The 21873-nt window shown below is 49.9% G+C and overlaps 1 protein-coding gene across 1 annotated transcript in view; it reads left to right on the forward strand.

Moving 5' to 3' along the window:
• DBF4B (DBF4B-CDC7 kinase regulatory subunit) overlaps positions 1-21635 on the forward strand; it is a 35587-nt gene extending 13952 nt beyond the window's left edge. The window contains 13 exon segments of the mRNA XM_077853534.1: positions 1591-1745; positions 5945-6130; positions 6733-6783; positions 7563-7650; positions 9673-9749; positions 11422-11455; positions 12901-12946; positions 15787-15903; positions 18317-18425; positions 18557-18681; positions 19537-20232; positions 20234-20345; positions 20347-21635. Of these exon segments, the coding sequence (XP_077709660.1) occupies positions 1591-1745; positions 5945-6130; positions 6733-6783; positions 7563-7650; positions 9673-9749; positions 11422-11455; positions 12901-12946; positions 15787-15903; positions 18317-18425; positions 18557-18681; positions 19537-20232; positions 20234-20345; positions 20347-20376 (1826 nt within the window). The 3' untranslated portion in view covers positions 20377-21635.
• The last annotated feature ends 238 nt before the right edge of the window (positions 21636-21873 follow it).

Genomic DNA, 21873 nt, shown 5'->3' on the forward strand with positions numbered 1-21873 from the left:
GTATAATAGAACTTCTTTGCCTGTAGTCAGTGTTTGTCACATTGTCTTGAATCTTTTTTATCTCTTCAAGTTTTAACATTTTACAATGAAAGTTTTCAGCCCTGCAACAAAGTCAGAACAATTCTATAGTAAGCACAAGCACATAGATACACCATTTAGATTTTATCATTGACATTTTAATATACTTATTTTATCATAATGGATTTCCATCTTATATTTTTTATTTCAGGTTATTTGTAGACATTAGTACCCTTCCTTTTAAATAGTTTAGCCTGCATTTCATGCTAGAATTCCATATTTGTTTATAGTGTTTTCCTTTTTTTTTTTTTTTTTAATTTATTTACTTATGATAGTCACAGAGAGAGAGAGAGAGAGGCAGAGACACAGGCAGAGGGAGAAGCAGGCTCCATGCATCGGGAGCCTGATATGGGATTCGATCCCGGCTCTCCAGGATCACGCCCTGGGCCAAAGGCAGGCGCCAAACCGCTGCGCCACCCAGGGATCCCTAGTGTTTTCCTTTTAATGTCAAATTTATATGCAATGAAACGCACAATTCTCTAGATTATATTCATTGAGTGTTTGGAGGGAGTTAGCTTTACTGAAATATAATATGTGCCTGGGTGGCTCAGTGGTTCAATGTCTTCCTTCAGCTTCCTTCCTGAGCTTCCTTCAGCTCAGGTCATGATGGGATAGGGTCCTAGGATTGAGCCCTGCATTGGGCTCCCTGCTGGGAACCTCCTTCTCCCTTTGCCTACGTCTCTGCCTCATCTCTCATGAATCAATAAATAAAATATATTTTAAAATTTACCTATAAAATTCATTTATTATAAGTGTTTGCTTTCAGTGGTTTGTAGTTAATTCAGAGTTGTGCAACACACATAGCAGTCTAATTTTAGGATTTTCATCACCCCATAAAGAACCTCATGCCCATTTTTAGTCACTCCTTATTCCCACCCTCAGCCTTTAAGCAACCATGGATGTAATTTCTGTCTCACTCTGTTTTCCTTTTCTAGGCATTTCACATAAATGGAGTCATGTAGTATGTGGTCCTTTGTATCCGGCTTTTCTAATTTTGCATGTGTTTGAGGCTCATCGTGGTTGTGGCAGGCCTGTGTCAGTGGCCAGTCTTTCTTACTGCCCAGTAATAGTACATTGACTGCATGTGTTGTGTTCTGCTTACCATTTTATTTACATGGGAATTATTTCATATGGGTTAAATGAGTCACACTGCCATGAACATTCTTGTACAAGTTTTTATCGGGACATACACTTTCATTTCTCCTGGGCATATGCCTAGGAGTGGAATTGCAGAGTCCTGTGTTAACTTAATGGTTAGCATTTTGAGAAACTGCCAAACTTGTTTTCTCAAGTGGCTGCAACATTTTACATTCCTGCCATCCATGGACCAGAGTTCTGGGTTCTCCACAACTAAGCTTCATGAGGGCAAGAACGCTAGTCTCAGATTCATCTTTCTGTGCTGGGGCCTAGCCAGGGCACACCACCCGGAGGCTGTTGGTGAGCATTGCTTGGCTTGCAGGGACTCCCTTAGCCCCTGCTTCTCACTTTGCACCTTTTGTTTTTCTTTCCTAGGGACTCAGCTGGGAGTTTCCGCTTCTCTGAAAAAATGCCGGAAGACCTCAACAGATGCTGGGAGGCAACCCTTCTCTGGAAAGTCCTTTTATCTGGATCTGCCTGCTGGCAAAAGTCTCCAGTTTTTGACGGGGGCCATCCAGCAGCTAGGTGGGGTACGTAATCTACTTCTGACCTGCGATATGTGCCTATGGGGGTTGTAGGGCAGGAGCTGGAGAGAGATTCTCTCTGTGACTTCCATGTATTTTTAGTGGTACAATCAAAGCAATTTTAAGTATAAGCCTTTTTTTTTTAATAAGGTTAAAAATTTTTTCCCAGTTAGAAAAATATCTGAGAAATTTTGCAGAACATAGAACTGTTCCAAGTGAAAACCATCATTTTGATGTATTTTCTTCTGGACTCTTCTCTCTCCCTCTTTGTTTCACAGCTTTATTGAGATGTAATTCAGGGATGCCTGGGTGGCTCAGCAGTTGGGCGTCTGCCTTCAGTTCAGGGCATGATCCCGGGATCAAGTCCTGCATTGGGCTCCTTGTGGGGAACCTGCTTCTTCCTCTGCCTGTGTCTCTGCCTCTCCCTCTCTCTGTGTGTGTGTCTCTCATGAATAAATAAATAAAATCTTTAAAAAAAAATAAAATAAAAATGACATGTACAACAGTCAATTGTAGAACATTTTCATCATCCCAAAAGAAGCCCATACCCATTGTCAGTCACTCCCCATTTCTCCTAAACACCCCCAACCTGGGTAAGCATTCATCTATTTATGTATTTTTTTTTTCCCCTTTATAAAATTTTATTTTATTTTACTTAGAGTAGGGAGGGACAGAGGACAAGGGAGAGAGAATCTTAAGCAGGCTCCACACCCAGTTCAGAGCCACACAGCGGGTTCCATCTTACAGCCCTGAGATCATGACCTGAGCTAAAATCAAGAGTCACATGTTTAACCAACTGAGCCACCCAGGTGCCCCATTGCTTTTTTGTTGTTCATTTTCTGTGTAGCTATGATCATGAATACGTTTTTGATTATCAACTTTTTGCCCATATCCCTAACACATTAGCACTTTCCTATCATTATTGTCTCTCATATACATTATTTATAGCGAGAATTTAATATCTTTGAGTGGATTATTAATTTATTTAATTGTTACCTTATGGACACTGAGATTATTTCGTTATTTTAGATTTTTTAAATAACGGGTGAAAAACTTTGGGTAGGGATGCCTGGGTGGCTCAGCGGTTGAGTGTCTGCCTTTGGCTCAGGGCATGATCCCGGAGTCCTGGGATTGAGTCCTGCATCAGGCTCCTTGCATGGAGCTTGCTCCCTCTGCCTGTGTCTCTGCCTCTCTCACACTCGCATGCGCCCCCTCTCTCTCTTTCTCGCTCTCTCTGTCTTTCATGAATAAATGAATAAAATCTTAAAAAAAAAAAAAAGTTGGACACTTAACAACTGAGCCACCCAGGTGTGCTGAGTGTCTAGCTCTTGATTTCAGCTCAGGTCGTGAGATAGAGCCCTGTGATATACTCCACACTGGGCGTGAAGCCTGCTTAAGATTCTTTATCTCCCTCTCCCTCTCCCCCACCCCTACCTGCTTGCATGCAAGTTTTCTCTCTTAAAAAAAAAATTAATTAACTCTTTAAAAAAGGTCTTTTTTCTCATGGTGGTGTCATCAGGGCTCACTCCTGCAGCTACATTTGGGTGGAGGGTCAGCTTGGCTGGAAGAACCAAAGTTGGCCTCACTTACACATCTGGCAGTTGGTGCTGGTTGCCTCTATATGGCTTCTCATGTGTCATTTGAGAAGCTTCTCACATATGTTGTAGGAATGTATAATATCATATGTATGTATAGTAAGCTGAGCCAACCTCTTTATACAGCAGTGTCATGGTAGCTTTCAGAGAAGTTGAAGAGAGAAGCTACAAGGCCTCTTAAGGCATAGGCTCTAGAACATCTTTCACTACATTGCATTATTCAAAAGGAGTCGGATTCAAGGCAATGGAAAAATGGGCTCTGCCTCTTGATGGGAGGAGCAGCAGTCATGTTGCAAAGGGGTAGGTGTACTGGAGTGGAAGGGATGTGCAGCCATTAGCCATTACTCCATTCATACGGGAAAGTCCTTGCCCTGCTCCTACTTGCTAACATTTGTTTTTGCCATATTACAGAAGGTAGATATGTTCATTTAAGCCATAACTTTATTTTAAAATTTTTAAAGATTTTTTTTAAAGATTTTATTTATTTTATTCATAGACACAGAAAGAGAGGCAGAGACACAGGCAGAGGGAGAGGGAGAAGCGGGCTCCATGCAGGGAGCCCCATGTGGAACTCGATCCCAGGTCTCCAGGATCACACCCCAGGCTGCAGGCGGCGCCAAACCGCTGCGCCACCGGGGCTGCCCCAAGATTTTTTTTTTTTTTTTTAACAGAGAGAGAGACAGAGGGAGGGAGAGAGCAGGTGAAACAGTGACAGAGAGAGAGATGGAGGGAGAGAGCAGGTGCAAGCAGGGGAGCGGCAGAGGGAAAGGAAGAAGCAGACTTCATGCTGAGCAGGGAGTCCTGATAAGGAGCTCAGGAGCTCCATCCTAGGACCCCGGAATCATGACCTGAGCCAAAGGCAGACGCTTAACCAGCGGTGCCACCCAGGCACCCCTCAAGCCATAACTTTAAGGATTCTTTTTAATTGTGACGAAATGTATATAGCGTAAACTGTGCCATTTTAATCATTTGTAAGTGTACAGTTATCAGCATGAATTCCATTCATGTGGCTGGGCAGCCTTCACTGCTTCCACAGCTTTTTATCCCCAAACAGACATTCTGTAACCAGTGAGCAAGAACTCCCACTTTCCTTTTCTGCAACCCCTGTCACTCAAATCTCCTTTCTATCTCAATAAATTTGCTTATTCTAGAGCCCTCATGTCAGTGGAACCATGAATATTTTTCTGTTGTGTCTGGCTTATTTCACTTAGTATGATCTTTTCCAGGCTCATCCATGTTGTAGCCTGTGTCAGAACTTCATGTCATGGCTGAACAATATTTCACTGTACATATACATCACATTTTGCTTACCATTCATCTTTTGGTCACTTGGGTTTTTCTGCTTTTTGGCTGTTATAAATAATGCTGCAGTGAACATGGCTGTACAAGTATCTGTTCAAGCCCCTGTTTCCAGTCCCTTGGGGTGCATGCATAGAAGCAGAATTGCCAGGTCCTGTGGTAGACCACGTTAACTTTTTTGAGGAACCTAAACGTTTGTTGGTATTGTGTAGTTTTTTTTTGGGGGGGGGGTTCTTAAGTTCAGTGCCAAGTTTCTTTTTTTTTTTTTTTTTTTTAATTTTTAGTTATTTATGATAGTCACAGAGAGAGAGAGACAGAGAGGCAGAGACACAGGCAGAGGGAGAAGCAGGCCCCATGCACCGGGAGCCCGACGTGGGATTCAATCCCGGGTCTCCAGGATCGCGCCCTGGGCCAAAGGCAGGCGCCAAACCGCTGCACCACCCAGGGATCCCTCAGTGCCAAGTTTCTTATCCAGTCACCCTTTAGAGAGGGCCATCATCCAGCCTTATTTTTAGTGGTGTGCTGGAGGTAGAGCCAACCGTTAGCATCTCTTTCCAGTTCCACATTCAGTAACATCATGTTGGTAGCTTGAAATCAACCACAGTGAGAGTGTTCACCCCCCAGAAACCGGCACACACTACAAAGCAGGGCTTTTTCCCTGGAGAGGGGGGTCATTAAGCATTCAGTGCCTTACTGCTGCTTATGTCCATCTTTTCTACTCTCCGCAAATGGGAGTTAAGTGTCCTTGTGTCTCAGGCACTGTGTTGGGCCCTTGGGATACAAAGATGTGTCAGATCCTCTCAATGCCTGTGAGGAGCTTACAGGTAGGACAAGCAGGCACTTGTGCAGCTGAGTAGTAGCCAGACCCTTTCTTGTTTCATATTTTTGCCTCTTTGGGTAGTGTGGTCCAGATGCCCCAGTGTGTCTTAGCAGGAAAGCCATGGCCTAACTAAGCTATTCTTGTGTCAGGCCCTGTCAGTATGCTCTCACTCTGTGTAGACTCAGACTGGTCAAATAACAAAGCCCATGGCCTTCTGCTGCTGGGTCAAAAGAAGTAGCTCTGGAGACAAAACCTGTATTTTATCTATCTATCTATCTATCTATCTATCTATCTATCTATCTATCTATCTAAACTCTATTATGTTTCAGGATGATGTCTTCTTGGGGGCTCAGTACAGAACTGCATTTGGTCTATTTAAAGACATTGATTCTGAAACTTCTGGCAGCCAAGATTTCCTTCCCTAACCTCTCAAAGTCGATGATTCTACATCTGCCTTTTGGTTTTCAGCCACCTCTGTGATCTGGTTTCAGGTAATTGAGGGTTTTCTGAGCAAAGAAGTAAGTTACATCGTGTCCAGCCGTAGGGAGGCAAAGGCAGAGAGCAATGGGACAAGCCCCAGAGGCTGCCCCAGCCCCAGCGAGGTCAGAGGGCAGACGCCGTCCATAGTCCATCCAAAGGATGGCCACACCAGGCCTTCACAGAAGCCTGCAGACTCGGTAAGAACCTCATCGGGTAAGAAAGGTATGTTCTCTGAACAAAGGAAGTAAGCCTCGGTGGGCCCTTGGGGTGGTCTCCAGCTTTAGTTTCATCTGGTTTAATTTAATCTCATTTGAATTCAGAGACTGAACATATGTTATCATAGCTCTGGATCTAAAAACCTCAGCAGCTCATTATCCCCATGCTCTCCCTTCTGTGGTACGTTTCACTTTTCCTGGAACTTCCATGTCAGAGGTTCCAAAACAATAGGAAGGTCCTCTGTAAACCAGAGAGGGCTTGTTGAAATTGGCCTAGGCTTATCTGCGGGGGTGGGGGTGGGGGTGGAGATACTTAAAGAGAAGTCTTAGAACATTGGTGACACTTCGACCTCGGGTAAGTTCAGAACGCCTTCTCCACCTGGGTCTAAGCTGCAGCCACCTGTGGGTGACCTGGAACTGTTTGTGGTTTCACCTTTATGCCAGAAGGTTTTCTAGGCACTCGTTCCCCTGCTCCTCAGCTGTCACTGCTCCCAACTTTCTAAGAGACGTGACTCCTAAGACCTCATGAGCACCTGTGTGGAATATCTGTTTGTGCACACCTCATTGCTCTTCTCTCCTGCCAGGTCCCTATGAGCAGAGGGAAGGAGTTACTGCAGAAGGCCATCAGAAACCAGGTGAGTCGAGGGAAGGGGGCTGAAGGTGGGCGGCTCCGGCACAGGGGAGGTTTAACCTTTCTTCTAAGGGTCTTCTCAAGTACTGCTATAAAACGTACCACTTGTGAGATGTCTCATCCTTATTTTCTTACAAATGAGGAAGTAGACCTCAGAGAAGTTAAGTGATTTGTCCAGAGTCACCCAGGGTGGCAGTGGTAGAGTTGGATTTGACTCCCCAATCCTTCTATCTCCAGAGCCCAGCAAGAGCACCTCGAAGGGATGTTGGAGGACGTCTGTGCTGTACATAAGCCAGACTTTGTATGTCTTTTACAAGTAACTATTTATCCCTTTTGCAAGATCCAGAGCCATTAAAGTAAAGTGGTGGGAGGAGGAGTTAAGGTGATCTTATGAGAAAAGTGGGTAGTGACATCGAGAAGGGTGCTCGGGCTATGACAGGGGAAGGTGGTGTCGCTGCACTTGGGGCGGGTGCAGCCTGAGGCAGTCACACCTTCCTGCCTGATCATGATGTCTGTCACTGCTGTTTGTTGTGTCCTTGCTGGGTGCTGAGAGCTTTCCTCGCAGAGGCCCTCCTGACAGCTCCCTGAGAAGCCTGTGCTGCTTCCTGATCACAAGTGGCTGGGCAGCAGTCTGCCCGTCTGGCAGTGGCCAGTCCATGTGGAGAACAGGGTCCTCCAGTGACTTGAAGTAGACCCTCCCACAACATCTCTTCAGGGGGTGACCCGGAGCCATTCAGGCCCCGGGGAGTCTCTTGCTCCTGCCTGACTGCATCATCCTTCCAGGAGAGCAGCAGTGGAGGAGGTGGCGGGAGCAGCAGTAGTCTCCTGACCAATGCCCGCTCCTGGGGAGTGAGGATCCTGCATGTGGACGGTACCGTTTCTACCTGGGGCTTCTGTGGAGGGGAGGTGGGGACTGGCTGGCAACATCCACTCTTAGAGGGATGTCAGCCAGTGTCAGCTAGCTGAAAGCAGATGTGCTCACTGTGTTGACCCACAAAGGTCGGGTGTGGAGACCAGCGGTAGTGATAGCAGGGCAAAGGTACTGGAAGATGCTCCTTTGTTTAACTGCGCTACATGTAGCTCTCCTCCAGCTGCTGTCATGAACCTGTTTCACAAACACAGAAATCCTCCTACTGCCCACAACCACTGATCAGGTTTTACTCTGTGTTGGGAATTAGCTCAATTAATCCCACTGCAGTCTTTCTTGCCCATTGTACAGATGAGGAAATTGAGTCTTAGATAGTAGGTAAATTATCCATAGTTTTATCAGAAGTGAGGAGTGTGGCCCACATTCCAACCTAGTTTGACCCAACTAAATTTCATGTTCTTTCAGAGCACCTGGCTGGCTCAGTCAGTGAAGCATGTGACTCTTAATCTCGGGATTGTGAGTTTGAACCCCACATTGGGTGTAAATATTACTTAAAAATAAACTCTTTTCTATTTTAATTTTATTTTTGTATATAAAGATTTTATTTATTTATTTGAGAGACAGCACAAGTGGAGAGAGAGGCAGAGGTGGGGAGAGAGAGACAAGCAGACTCCCTGCTAAGCAGGGATCTGGACAAGGGGCTCCATCCCAGGACCCTGAGATCATGACCTGAGCTGAAAGCAGTTGCTTAACCAACTGAACCACCCAGGTGCCCCTAAAATATTTTATTTATTTTAAGTAATCCCTGCACCCAACATGGGGCTTGAACTCACAATACCAAGATTAAGAGTCGATTGATTGGACAGCCTGGGTGGCTTAGCAGTTTAGCACCACCTTCGGTCCAGGGCGTGATCCCGGAGAACCAGGATCGAGTCCCATGTTGGGCTCCCTGCATGGAGCCTGCTTCTCCCTCTGCCTGTGTCTCTGCCTCTCTCTCTCTCTCTGTGTCTCTATGAATAAATAAATAAAATCTTTAAAAAAAAAAAAAAAGAGTCAAATGATCCACTGACCAAGCTAGCCAGGTACCCCAAAAATAAAATCTTAAAAAAAATTTTTTTGCATGTTCTTTGTTTTATGTAGGGTTGCCTCACAAGGTAACCACCTATTTGCAGGTTGTAATAAATTTACGTTAGAATAGCTGTCCTGAATGGGCTGGCTTTGAAGGCCCTCATACCCAGTTCTACTTTGAGTCCAGAGGTCCCCCCCACCCTTTTTTTGTTTTCTGAAGATTTTATTTATTTGTTTGACAGAGAGCGCAAGCAGGAGGAATGGCAGACAGAGAGTGAGAAGCAGGCTCCCCGCTGGGCAGGGAACCCAAAGCAGGGCTCCATCCCAGGACCCTGGGATCATGACCTGAGGTGAAGGCATACACTTAACCAGCTGAGCCACCCAAGCACCCCTAGGGTTTTCTCCTAATGACATCGTAGGGGCTGATCCAGATCCAGCTCAAGATGTGCCTGAGTGTTAGAGAACTGTGCTCTAGCACATAGCCTCTCCTTTCAGGAAGATCCTGGTCTGGGATGTGGGGGGCTCCATTGTTACTGGAAAATCAGCCATTTCTGATGTGGTCTAATTTTCTGCCTTCCTGTGTGTAAGAGAAGCTCCTGCTGGGACTTCCATCTAAGGCTGCATCTGAGTAACTCACATGGCTGGTCTCCCCCATGGAAGCAGCTCTTCAGTGGTACCTAAAACCCTTGTGAGCAGGAAGGCACCTCCTATTCAAGAGCTATACTCAGTGCTACCAAATAGCGTGAAGCCAGCTTAGGTACTTTTCCAAGGATAGAGGACGCAGCCCTTTATTATCAATAGGTGCAGAGATGACACATAACCAGAAGGTGGCAGGCAAGGCTGGTATGACCCAGTGGGCCAGGCCTTGAGAAGTTTAGCCCCCAGCCCCAGGAAGGAGCCATGCTGGGGAAATAAGGAATGGGAGCCTTTGGCCATAGTCCTCTGTTTCCTCCACAGAAATGCTGATGCATGTGCAGCAACTGTCTCTCAACGCTCTATGTGTGAAGAAACAAGGGCTGAAGAAGAAGCCAGAGGTAGATTGTCCTACTGAGCTGAAGGGAAACGGATGGCTTGCAACAGCAAAGTCTGCGACAACTTTGGTGAATCCATGACCTACGCAAGCCATGTCTTCTGGCCATCCTGGAAAAAGTACAAGGAGTGCAGCCTCTCAGCATGTCCCTGGTGTCCATAGCCTCTCCTTTCAGTGCTCCCTACAAATCTCCCATGATACACTGAGGCATTCACCGTGGCCTAGGCCAGGGACTGCCTGTGGGTAGTCCTGGCCTAGATAAAACATAAATGCTCATGGCCTGCTGGCCAGGCTGCCATTCTGGGGACAGCTCTTGGCCCAGGAATGAGCCTGCAGATTGTATGGGTGGGGGCAGGGGATGTTGCAGTTTGAAAGAGCTGTCACCTTCCAAATTCTTATTTGGCTTTTCCTTCCTTTGCTGGAGTTAGAACTGTGTGTACCACACATCAAGAGAGCCCCAGCTGATTTTTAAAGCCACGGTGTCTTCACCTAGCCTGACTCTGAGGAAGGATTAAGCCTTATAGGCCCACCCCAGGGCCTCCTGGCACCCAGGAGCAGGGCCAACAGTTGTAGCAAACCAGTCCGTGCAAGGTGGAGCCCTCCACCTCAGTGCCCCTTGCCCCACACCCTCTGGTCTGCGAATCTTTGGGATTCTGCTGCTGTTAGATAGATTTGCATTGTTCACAATTCAAAAGGTTGTATGATGAAAGTCTTTCTCCCCTGTGACTCCTTTTCCCCAGCCATTGAGCTTCCTCCCTGAGATAAGCAGCGTGAACCGTTTCTTGGGTATCCTCCCAGGATCCAGGCTTATACAAGCAGTTAGGTCAGAAGGTCCCCCCCCCCCTTTTATGTAAATGCAGGGAATTTTTACTTTGCTTTGTTCACTTACTAATCTATTTTGTAGATACTCGGGTCTTCCAGAGTGAGTTGTGGGTGCAGTCTGCTGATATTCAAGGGGATAGGGAAAGCTTCTTTGGGTTGTTTGCCCTGGAGGTGTGGCCTGGAGGAGAATTCAGAACTTCTGTGGGCCCAGAGGTATAGTCATGGGCTCATTGGATCTCTCCTGTCTCCCTCCCTGCTGAATCCTACTGATTTCTTGTTTTTTTCCATTTAGTTTGTAATATTAGCTTTATTTGACCTTGACCTAAACACTGGTCTTGACCAACAGGGTCCAAATACACAAAACAGGGCACAGGAATGTGAGAGGCATGCGCTTCATGTTTGTCTTGTAAGCTGACCTGGAACGACAGCAGTGCCTAGAAGATGCAAAGTGCCATGCATGGGCATCTGCTCTGCTTCAGGTCTATCACCTACTCCCTTTGCATCTGTCTGTCCATTGTCGCCATGATGGTGAGGCAGGCAGGTGCTCCTCACACCCTGGGCTGCACAGCGCGGGCCTGCACCCAGGTCCGGGGGCTCTGTAGCTTCTGCTCTTGGCTGTGTCCTGCGTTCCCTCCACAAAATCAGCTGCCATTGAGATGCACACGTGGGGCTTGCCAGTCATCACGTCCCCGGGGAGGCAGAGGGAGCCATTGTGTTGGGTCTGTTCTAGCTCAGGGCCCAGCCAACAGCAGGAAGCAAAGTGGGGCAGATTCACAGCAACTCGCCTCACCAGGCCCGCTTCCTCGACCCTCTAGCTCCCTTGCATCCTTAACCTATTTTCCCTTTCCATTTAGGGAACGTGTCCAGCAGAGCCAAGAACGCGGAAAGGTCAGTGTGGTAGCTTTCCTCATCTAATTGCAGTCCCTCCCTCCTAAACGCTTCCCCACGGCTCCCTCTGTGGCAGCATCTGCTCGCTTTTCTGTGGCAGGAAGCAAGTCCAGGTTGTGTTGTCCTGTTGTGTTTGCAGGGCCTGAGCTTTGAAGACGAGAGGGCGGGAGAAGGGTATCCATGAGCGAGCCCAGAGCCGCCCAGCCAGAGCTTTTCTTTAGCGCCAAGACCCCACACGGCTGCTCTGGCTCTCGTACCCTCTGCCTATTCCTGGGCATTGACCAAAGTTCGGCCTCCTTTTCCTTCTGATTCAGGAGCAGTTTGGGGTGGGCAGTTTGACAGCTGCCTACCACTCTCCCAAATGCCACACTCCCTGAAACTGACAAACAGGCAGATTGACAGCCCGGCTCCTGGCCCCTCTTGGACCACAAGAGAGTTTCTCCCCGTGGATGTTTCTCCCAAAGATGCTCTTTAAGTGGCATTTATTCGTGCACAAGCAGGAGCTAAGAAAAGTCACTTGGCACCTCTCATATTCAAAATTCAAGGAAATCTGTGGGGGAATTGATTTTAATCACTGTCTCAGTTAATTAGAAAGACAAGAAATCGCCCCCAAAAAGTAATTAATGGGAGCTGCTGCCTTATGAGGAGTGAGGCTGCTTTTTGCTTGGGCGCTAGCAGAACCTCGAGCAGGTCTGTGAGTGAGGAGGCGCCACTCCAGGCGGATCTGGGGGCTGCTAGGTCTGCCCGGGCTCCCAGCCTGCTTTGGGTGTCCTTCTGACAGGGCTTCTGTGGGAAGTAGAAGTGGCTCTTAATACCTAAGAGATTTTGTAAACTATGTGAATAACTAGCTAGTAGAGGTTGAATCTCTTGATTAACAGCAAATTCATCTTCCCAGCACCTCTTTGATCCTGTCCATCTCTGCCCCACTGCTATGATCCATAAACATTCTCCAGCCCTCTTCCTCCCTGCTTTTCTGCAGAAAACCTAGGATCCTCCTGAGGTGTCCTGCCTGAGAGTGTTCTCAGGCCCCTCAGGATTCTGAAGCAGCAAGAGGGAATGTCGGGGAAGGACCTGAGGCTTTTAGCCCAAACCAGCTGGGGCCAAACTCTGCCCCTACCCCCGCTCTAGTCAGGTTTCTAACCCTCAGCTGACAGCCTCCAGAACCCACACACAGAGCAGGGTCCTGTGTCCAGCTTTGGGGTGGGGGGCACTCCGTGGCCTCTCTCCCGTAAAGGAACTGTCACCCAGGGTAGAGGCCAGAGGAGATAGAGGTAGGTGCCTGACCTCAGCCAAATGGAAAGGCATGCTTTGGGGTGGCGTGGGCTCCAGCTCTGCATAGCTCTTGGACCTTGGCAGAGCCTCGCCTCTGAGCATTTCCTGTGCGTGTAGCGCGGGCCTGGCACCGTAGCCAACAGATGGCTAATGTGCGCACTCTTCCTTTCCAGTGGCCAGGCTGAAGGCACCATTCCTCAAAATTGAAGATGAGAGCAGGTGAGTGGTGGGGGGACCCCATCTCCCTCCCCTCAGCCCACCGGGCTGCATGGAAGAGAGGTGCTCAGGGGCCCCAAGCTGATGGGGTCATGGAGCCCCTCAGCCCTACACCTTCATCTTCTCCAGAAGCTGCTCTTTCCCCCTGTCCTGGAGAAGTCTCCAACAGACCAGGAGGAGCCTCTGAAGGTGGCATTACACAGTTGGCCCTCCTCTTGGTCATGAGTCAGAGGTTAGTGACCTGTGTGTGCATTACCTCCTTTTAATGCTCTGCTTTTATGAGCACACGATGTCCCGCCCAGGCTCATAGCTCCTTGTTTCCCCCTGGGCGTTCACTGGCACTTCCTACCAGACCCGTGCTGGCCCAGGACACTGCTAGAATGGTCCTCTTGGCTGAAGCCAGGGTACTGGGGGTGGTGCTGGTGATTCCCTTGTCCAATCGTCTTGAACTGGAAGCCTTTCTGTTTGGCTGTGCAAAACCAATTTCTGACACATGTGATCTTGTGGGGACCCTGGGAAAGAGTGGCATGAGGATAGCCTAGTGGGGAAACTGAGGTCAGAGAAATTAAGGGACTTATATATAGCCATTTGGCCAATGAGTCTTAGCCCAAGGTCAGCATCCAGGGTCCTGCCTGGTGTCCTTGCCTGGTGTCATCTTCACCCTGCCCTGTCTGTCCACCAGCGGGCCCCTTCTCATCTAGAGCAGGAGGGACATGTTGATAACCTGTGAGCTGTCAGGCCCCTTGGTTATCATTGATTCTCCAGTAAGTCCTAGATCAGAAACCTGTAAATCCATAATCACTTCAAAATAAAAAGTCGGGTGTTTGTTTGTTTGTTTGTTTGTTTTTAAAGATTTTAGGGATCCCTGGGTGGCGCAGTGGTTTGGCGCCTGCCTTTGGCCCAGGGCGTGATCCTGGAGACCCAGGATCGAATCCCACGTTGGGCTCCCGGTGCATGGAGCCTGCTTCTCCCTCTGCCTATGTCTCTGCCTCTCTCTCTCTCTATGTGACTATCATAAATAAATAAAAATTTTTTAAAAAAATAAAGATTTAAAAAAAAAAAAAGATTTTATTTATTCATGAGAGAGAGAGAGAGGTAGAGACACAGGCAGAGGAGAAGCAGGCTCCATGCAGGAAGCCCGATGTGGGGCTCGATCCCGGGACTCCAGGATCACACCCTGGGACGAAGGCAGGCGCCAAACAGCTGAGCCACCCAGGGATTCCACTGTTTTTGCTTTTTTAAGAAAAAGCCCACATGAACCCAGCAGAAACTCTTAGAATCAGAGCTTTCTAGGTCCTTTCGTCTCAGTATAGGCAGCTATAAGGCCCAATACTGGGGGCCTGCCTATCCTCCAGGGGACTTAGGTTTCCTTCTTGGCACTTGAACACAGTGGAGAGTTGGCTTTGATGGCCGGAACATGAGTGGAAGGAAGGCAGGGAGATACTGAGGATCTCTCTTCTCCAGTTCCTATAGAATGGAGGGTACACGTCCCCTACCCCAGCCCTGTCACTACCAGTTAAACACAAGTAGTTATGGCTTGTACACACCGCCAGTGCCTCAGTATCACAATGAGCATGGCAGGCACACAGCATTTCCAGAGGGGCATACATTGTTGGTGTGCCCCTGGCATCATAGGCGAGAGCGGGGATGAGGCTTCTTGTGGTTCTGTTTATGTACTCTCCTGAAGCTCGGTAGCCTTACCAACCTCAACTTTGCAGCCTTCCGAGCAGAAACAAAACACTGAAGAAGAAGAAGAAAGAGGGTAGTACTGTGGCTGTGAAGGGTGCCTCCTTCTCCTAAGGGCCTGAGAAGACTCATGTATTTCTTTAAAAAAGATTTTATTTATTTATTCATGAGAGACAGAGAGAGAGAGAAAGGCAGAGGCACAGGCAGAGGGAGAAGCAGACTCCATTCAGGGAGCCCGATGTGGGACTGGATCCCGGGTCTCCAACATCAGGCCCCGGGCTGAAGGCGGTGCCAAACTGCTGAACCACCGCGGCTGCCCAGACTCCTGTATTTTTTTTTTTTTTTTTTAAGACTCCTGTATTAATTCACCCCTGAGGCCACAGGACTCTCACCATGCTCCCCCTCCCCCCACCCATACACACACACCAGGAATCCCTGGCCCGTGATCTCCCCTGGAGCAAAGGCCGTAACAACCAAATGCAGCATGCCTGCCAGCTACAGCAGCAGGCTTTGCCCAGGATCCACAGATCACCAGACCTGGCCCTGAACATTTCTTGAATGTGAGCAACTTGGCAAACCACCAAAACCACTCAGTGTAGGTCTGACTATCCAGAACCTTCACTGTGCTTCTCTTTTCCATTCAGAATGCCTCCCCTCAGGTGGTAACAGAGGAGTAGCCCAGAGCAAAAATGTTCCTCTTCATGGAATAGAAAAGTCACTGTTCTGGTTTAAATATTCCTTCATTAAGGGCTGCCAGGCTAGAGTCCTCAAAGGTGGTTAGGGTCAGGAAGCAAAGTGGAAAGATGGATCAGGAGTCGAAGACATGGCTTGTTGCCTGGTCTGGACCACTTAACAGTCGTGAGCCCTTGGACAAGTCACAAAACGTTTTGGGCTTCGGTTCCTCTTCTGTAAAATGGGCTGACACCGCTTGTTCCTCTCAGCTCAGATGAGGCAGAGAGAGTAGACCGGCTTGATGAGTAGCCAGGGAGTGCATCAGTCTTACCAAGAAGGATGGGGAGGGTTTGGTTTTAGAACTGAAGAGGTATATGGGGGAGAAGCCACTTTCTCAGGATCAGGATTCTGAGGGTTTGGGCTGGGCCTCTCCTCCCCCTCTTCCTGCCCCCACAGTAGTCAAAATGAAGTTCTCTGTGTTTCAGGAAGTTTCGTCCCTTCCACCATCAGTTTAAGTCCTTTCCTGAAATTTCTTTTCTGGGACCCAAAGATGCAAGCCCCTTTGAGGCCCTGATGACCCCGAGCATCTTGCTTCATACCAGGTGGGTGTTCCTGGTCTGAGTACCTAGGGCTGGCTGCAGGAAGGGTCCTTCCCCCCGGGGAGTCTGCTGGTCCAATTTGGGAATGGCCACGTGTTCACTCCTGAGGCAAAGCCTGTTCGGGGAACTTCGCCCAGAGAAGAGAGATACTAGGAGTCTTCATCCATTTTACTTGGTGTTCTCCATCCCTACTAAGGAATTTGACTTGTGTCCAGAGGGCAACAGGCTAGTTTCTGAAACTCAGATCTACACACCACCCTTACCAGAGTACCCTGGGCTCCCATTAAAGATGCAGGTTCTCAAACTCCACATCTACAGAATCATGGTCTCTGATGATGGAGCCCTGAAAACTGCATTCTTATGAGCTCCACGGGTGATCTTTATGCACATCAGAATTGGAGACCTTTGTAGCTAAACATCAGGAATAACCTGGGGGCAGGGGATCTAGGGACCTACGACATTGTGTAGCTCAGAGTGGCTGGTAGGCTTGTGGGTGTTCCTTCTCTGCAGATGTGTGAGAATTTGAACCTTCACTGAGCAGAGGGCAGAAGGGATATGGCTCGGGGGATGGACCCAGATGCCTTCTTGGACCTGTTCTAACTTCTGGATCACAGGGTTAGTTCACAGGAGAACAGGCCAGGCAGATTCCCAGCATGAGAGTTCCCAGGGCCAAGAAGGGCCTGTGGATCCCCCCAGCAGACAGAGACCATGAACAAGCCAAAGTGACGGCCAGGTACCCCGCATACCTTTCCCAGAAGGTGCAGGGGACACCAGTGGGTGGTGTCAGGGCTGGGATGGCTGCAGATTGCAAAGGAACAGAGGTTGTAAAAGAAAGATAGTGAAGCGTTGGGTGTCTGCATGGGAGAAGTATGGGGAGAGAGCAGCCCGGGGTCAGGGGCAGGATGGGAGGTTTGGGGGGGTGAGAAAATCTATGAGAGGAAGTGTTTAATTTTTTAAATTTAAAAGTGAGTAGTGTACTTTGGTTCCAAATCCAAGAATTACAGAGGGTTTAAGGTGAAAAGTCTGTATTCCATATCTCCCCTCCAATCTCCAGATCGTGGCTATGTCCAGAGAGAGTTTGTGTGGTCGGAAGTACATCACATATCCTTTGCTTCTCTTCTGTAAAGAGGGGTTGAACAGTGGCTGGGCTGGACCTAGCCTTTCCCACTTGATGTATCCTAAATGAACTTCCCATTAGTACCTAGAAAACATCCTCATTCCCTTTCATGGCTTCAAGGTCTTCCATTGTATAGTCTTACTGTGTTTTCTTTAATGAATCCCTTATTGATGGATACTTAGATTTTTCCAGGCTTTTGCTGTTACAAATAATGCTGCGGTGAATAGTCTTAGAGTGAATTTGTAGAATAAATTCCTAAAAGCAGAGGTGCTGGGTCCAAGGGTTCCTGCATTTATAACGTTGATAAACACAACCAAATTGGTTCTCACATCGTGCCTGGGCCTGTCACCTCCTGCCTGGGCTGCCACTCAGAGCTGTCCCCCGTGCCACCCTCCACCAGCCTGCTAGGTTAAAAACTGTCTCTTGGTATGATCTGCATGGTCATTTTTTCTCATTATGAATGAGGTTAAGTACATTCGTATGTTTGATTATTTGAGTCTCTTTCTATGTGAACCTTTTTTATATCATTCATCCATTTTTCTTTTCATTGATTGCTTTTCTTATTGATTTGTAAGGAGCCCTTCATGCATTAGGGAAACAAGCCCTCTGTGTTATTAATTATAAATACTCCTACACTCACACCCTGCCCTGTCTGTGATTTGTCTTCTGTTTACATTTTCTGCCATGCATACATTTCTTTAGATTGCATGTAGTTGAATTTATCAGCTTTTTTCTGTTTTCTGGGTTTTGCATCATGCTTAGAAAGCCCTCACAGGGGACTATTTTGGACTTTGTTGAGTTTGCTCAGACAGCCAAGCAGCCGCTAAAAATATGGGCCTGAAATTCAGACGAGAAGTCGGGTTCAAGAAAGAGATTAGAAAGTCCCCGGTGAAGGTGACAGCTGTGCACAGGGCAAGCCAGCGTGAGGGAGGAGACAGCCTGAGCCAGAGGAAGGGGACAGTCCAAGTAGGAGAGGCCAGGAATAGCACAGTCCCCTCACTGCCACCGAGGCCTTTCCCCTTTCATCCTGCAGGGCAGATGGACATAGGTTCAGATGTGAGCTCGAGCTGGAAGAGTCCTAGGAGGCCTTCTTGCTGCCACTGGCACCCGTCCTCACCTGTGCTTTGCAATGTTAGGGCAGTGACAGGACAGAGATCTCTCACCTTCCTCATTGGCACTCCTGCCACCTCTGGACAAGGGTCCCAAGTGTCAGCAGGCCTGCCAATGTCTGTCAGCCCCTCTGAGGGCCCCCACAGTGACTGCTTTCTTGCCCTCGCCCCCAACCCACGCTTTCTGCAGAGAACCCAAGGACCGAGAGCCAAGCCCAAGATCAGCCACCTGCACCCTGCCTAGGAGGAGGAAGGGCTTCTGTGAGTGCTGCCAAGAGACCTTTGAGGAGCTCCATGCGGTGAGCCCTCCCTGCCAAGCAGCTTCTCCCGGGCTGCTCTGACAGCACCTTTCCTACCCAGCCTGTACCCCACTCGCATCCCACCCTGGTCTTGCCTAATGAATGCCCTGTGCCCCTCTCACCCTGGGCAGCATCTCCGGAGCACCCAGCACCAGGGCTTTGCCTCGGAAGCCCACCCATATGCAGAAGTCGATCGGCTCATCGCCCAGCTCAGCCACAGCTTTGCCGATGCCCCCTTCCAGACCAGCCTGCCCAGGTGAGTGTTTTTTGTGCGGCCCTGCCGGCGAGGCAGGCGCAGCCACATCCTCGCTCTTGCTGCTGCCTGTTCTTGGGGAGAAGGAGCCCTCAGGCTGATGACGCCAAGGACCAGGCTGTGGCGCTTTTTTCCTAACCACCATCTTCCGTCCTGTTTCTTTTGGGGATTGGTGGGGGTTGGGAGCCCTCCATCTGTGGCTCCAGCTGACAGGGACTGGGCCCACACCAGCACGTTGCTCCTTCCTAATGCACAGGCATTGCAGTGCTTGTGGGGGTGGGGAGAGCAGTTCAGCCGTTGCTCTTGCATGTGCCTGGTAATGTGCCTGTGTGACCTTCTAGAAGCAGAGAAGGGAATTCCTGGGTCCCTCCCAGATGGGGATCTCTCTGCCGTTCTAGAAGTTACTCCCAGAAAGAAGGATTGCAGGGGGTTCTCCAAAATCCCAGAGCCCTCTGAGCTCACCTTCCCTGCTGCCGACCAAAGAGCTGTGGCTTCCCCTCTCAGGCCAAGTCTTCACCTCCCTGGGCTCAGCTTGGAAAGCCAGGCTTTGTGCTGCATTCTCTAGCCGCCAAAGGGCACAGCCTCCGCTGCAAAGTTATTAAATGGAACAGCCTCTAACCTGTTCCTCTGGCCAGCCCAGACCACAGGCCACAGAGCCAAGAGAGGTGTAGATAGTAGTGGCCGCCACTGCAGGGGCAGCCTGAGAACAGACCTTCCACAGAGCCCCAAAGTGGGCCACTCTCTTCATACCAAAACCCAGGAGGGCAGTGCCATGGGTGCCCTGTCCCAGGAAGATCCCAACTTGCCGTGTGCTCTAAGGTGAGCCTTGAGGCCCACTGGATGCTTCTGTTTCCACAGGCAGCCAGGCTCCCCATCTTCAGATGGTGAGCCTCTGTGGCCTGAGACTCTGCCTCTCAGCCAGCCCTCTCATCCATGCAAGGCAGCATCTCCCAGTATGAAAGAGGACAAGCACCAGGCCTTGGGCGCCGGAGAGCCAGATGGAACAGTGGATAGCATGAAGTCACCCACAGAACCTACGGAGACTGGCAAGATGCTGGGACCAGCAGCAAGCTACCAGGAGCTAGGGGGATCAATTGATGTCATTGCAGACTCCCCAGGGACACCAGTGTCTAAGAGCCCTGTACACGAGTGCCTCCTGACAAGCTCTGGTTCTGCAGAATTCTCAGGCCTGGACGTGGCACTTGTTGGCCACAAGCGGAAGGTTCAGTTCCCCAATGGCAATCCTGAAAAGAGGTCAGGGGTCTCTCAGCCACAAGCCTCATTCTTTGTCCCGAGAGCCAGTAGTCCTTGTGGCACCAGGACAACCAGTGGCAGGCCTCTCCTCTCCCTTCCCCTCCCAGGCCATGAGCGCAGGCCTTTGACTTCCTTCCTCCCCGTGTGTCCCCCACAGACCTGCCTCTCTCTCCCGGACTCCTTCCCCTGGCAGCCCCCAGATAGGCCAGCAGAGTGCTGGGCCGCACAGCCCCCTTGGCCTGGGGGAGGATGGCCCCCCGGGTCTGAGGAGTCTGAGCGAGCAGCCCCCGGCCCGTCTGCAGCTGGCTCCAGGCCAGCTGTCAGCCCGTCTGCACTCAGCAGCTAACGTGCAGCCCGCAGGAGGACCTGCAGAGAGCCAGTCTACCTCTGTCCCCTGCCCTCTGCCAGCCAGCTGGGGGGGGCAGCTGTTCTCAGTGGTTCTAGGCCCCCTAACCTCCCTGTCTCCCAGCACTAGCAGAGAACTGCTCCCGTGAGTTCTCTGGGACATGCAGCAACTCTGGACTTGAGGGCCAGATACACCGGTACAAGTTCTACCTCTGCTGAGTACTGCACGCCCGGCCAGGGCAGACCAGACACAAGGAGGACAGCACCTCAGGGGCTCCCCACAAGAACCAGAAGAGCCCAGGGGGCCTGGCCTCTGAAGTCAAAGCAAACAGCTGTTGTCATGGCCAAGCTCTGTGGGGTTGACAGAACTGGTCCACCCACTCCCTGGCCTTTGGGGTGGGACCAGAAGAGTCTGGGCTGGGGGCAGCCCTCTGCCCCCACCTCCAGCTGTGTCCCGGGCAGGCAGAGGTCTACAGTGGGCCCCTCCGTCCACGCCAGCCGCCCGCACCTGGAGGCAGAGGCAAAGTTGGCATGGGGAGGAACCACAAAGAAGCTAGGAGCAGCAGGATCCCCGGCCTGGCTTCCTGTCCCTCTGTAGGCACTCGCCTCTTGCAGAGCTGGGTTTCGGTGCTCCCCACCCCCACCCCAGCCTCCTTTCCCAGGAGCATGTGGCTCTCCTGCTTTCTGAAATGCCTGTTTGTCCCTTCCCCCAGCCCCCCACGCTCGTGCACACAGATCCTCAGGAACATATGAAGCAGAGGAGGGGCTGACTGCAGCACCTCCAGAGCTCCCTGGCCCCCGCATTTGGTGGGAGCCCAACACTGAATGGACCTTTCCCCTGAGCCCAGGTTATGGCCAGATGCCCCCCTCTAGGGACCCCTCCACTCTTCCCTGGCTGCCCACCCCCCTCAACCCATTTCTGCTGTTCCAGGGTCAGCGGTTCACCTGCCAACTTCTGCATCACCCTCTTCCCTCCCTCCTTCCCTAAGGACCTCCCCCCATTTCTTTCAGCCAAGCCATTAATCTGCAGACAGAGATGGGTTTGCTATTGATTCTTTGGCCACTTTTTTTTTTATTACATTTTGTGCTGTGGTTCTTCTCACCCTTCTCTGCCTCTGTGTGTTTGTTTCTTTAAATGTTGAAGCTACAAGAAGCCTGGTGCTATTCTGTGTCTCACTTTGGAGGAAGAAAGGGGGGCCTAGCTGTGGGTGAGGACCAGAGTTGTTACTTTGGAAATAGAGCAACTGTGTGTACAACCCTCATAGAGGTCATGTTTGGCCTTTTTATGCCATTCCTGTTAAACTTCACAATTAATCTTGGTTCGGAACTGTAAATAAATTTGTTAATAACAAATAGCAGAGGATAAGGCTGGAGTGCAGTGTGTCAGGCCTCAGTGTACCATCCAGTGACCCATAGCAGGGCGGCGGGCCCAGCATATATGGGCAGAGTGAGTGGCCAGCAGGATGGGTGCCCCCTGCAAGGGGGAAAGCATATGTCAGAGCCACCACCCTCCCCGGCCCAGTCCCTGAGGGCTGCATCTGTCCCATCTCCCCTGGTCGGTCACTACGTTCTGCTGCCCACTGAGTGGTCGCCTAC

This window comes from Canis aureus, chromosome 16 (genome assembly GCF_053574225.1).
Source record: "Canis aureus isolate CA01 chromosome 16, VMU_Caureus_v.1.0, whole genome shotgun sequence".
Taxonomy (NCBI): Eukaryota; Metazoa; Chordata; class Mammalia; order Carnivora; family Canidae; genus Canis; species Canis aureus.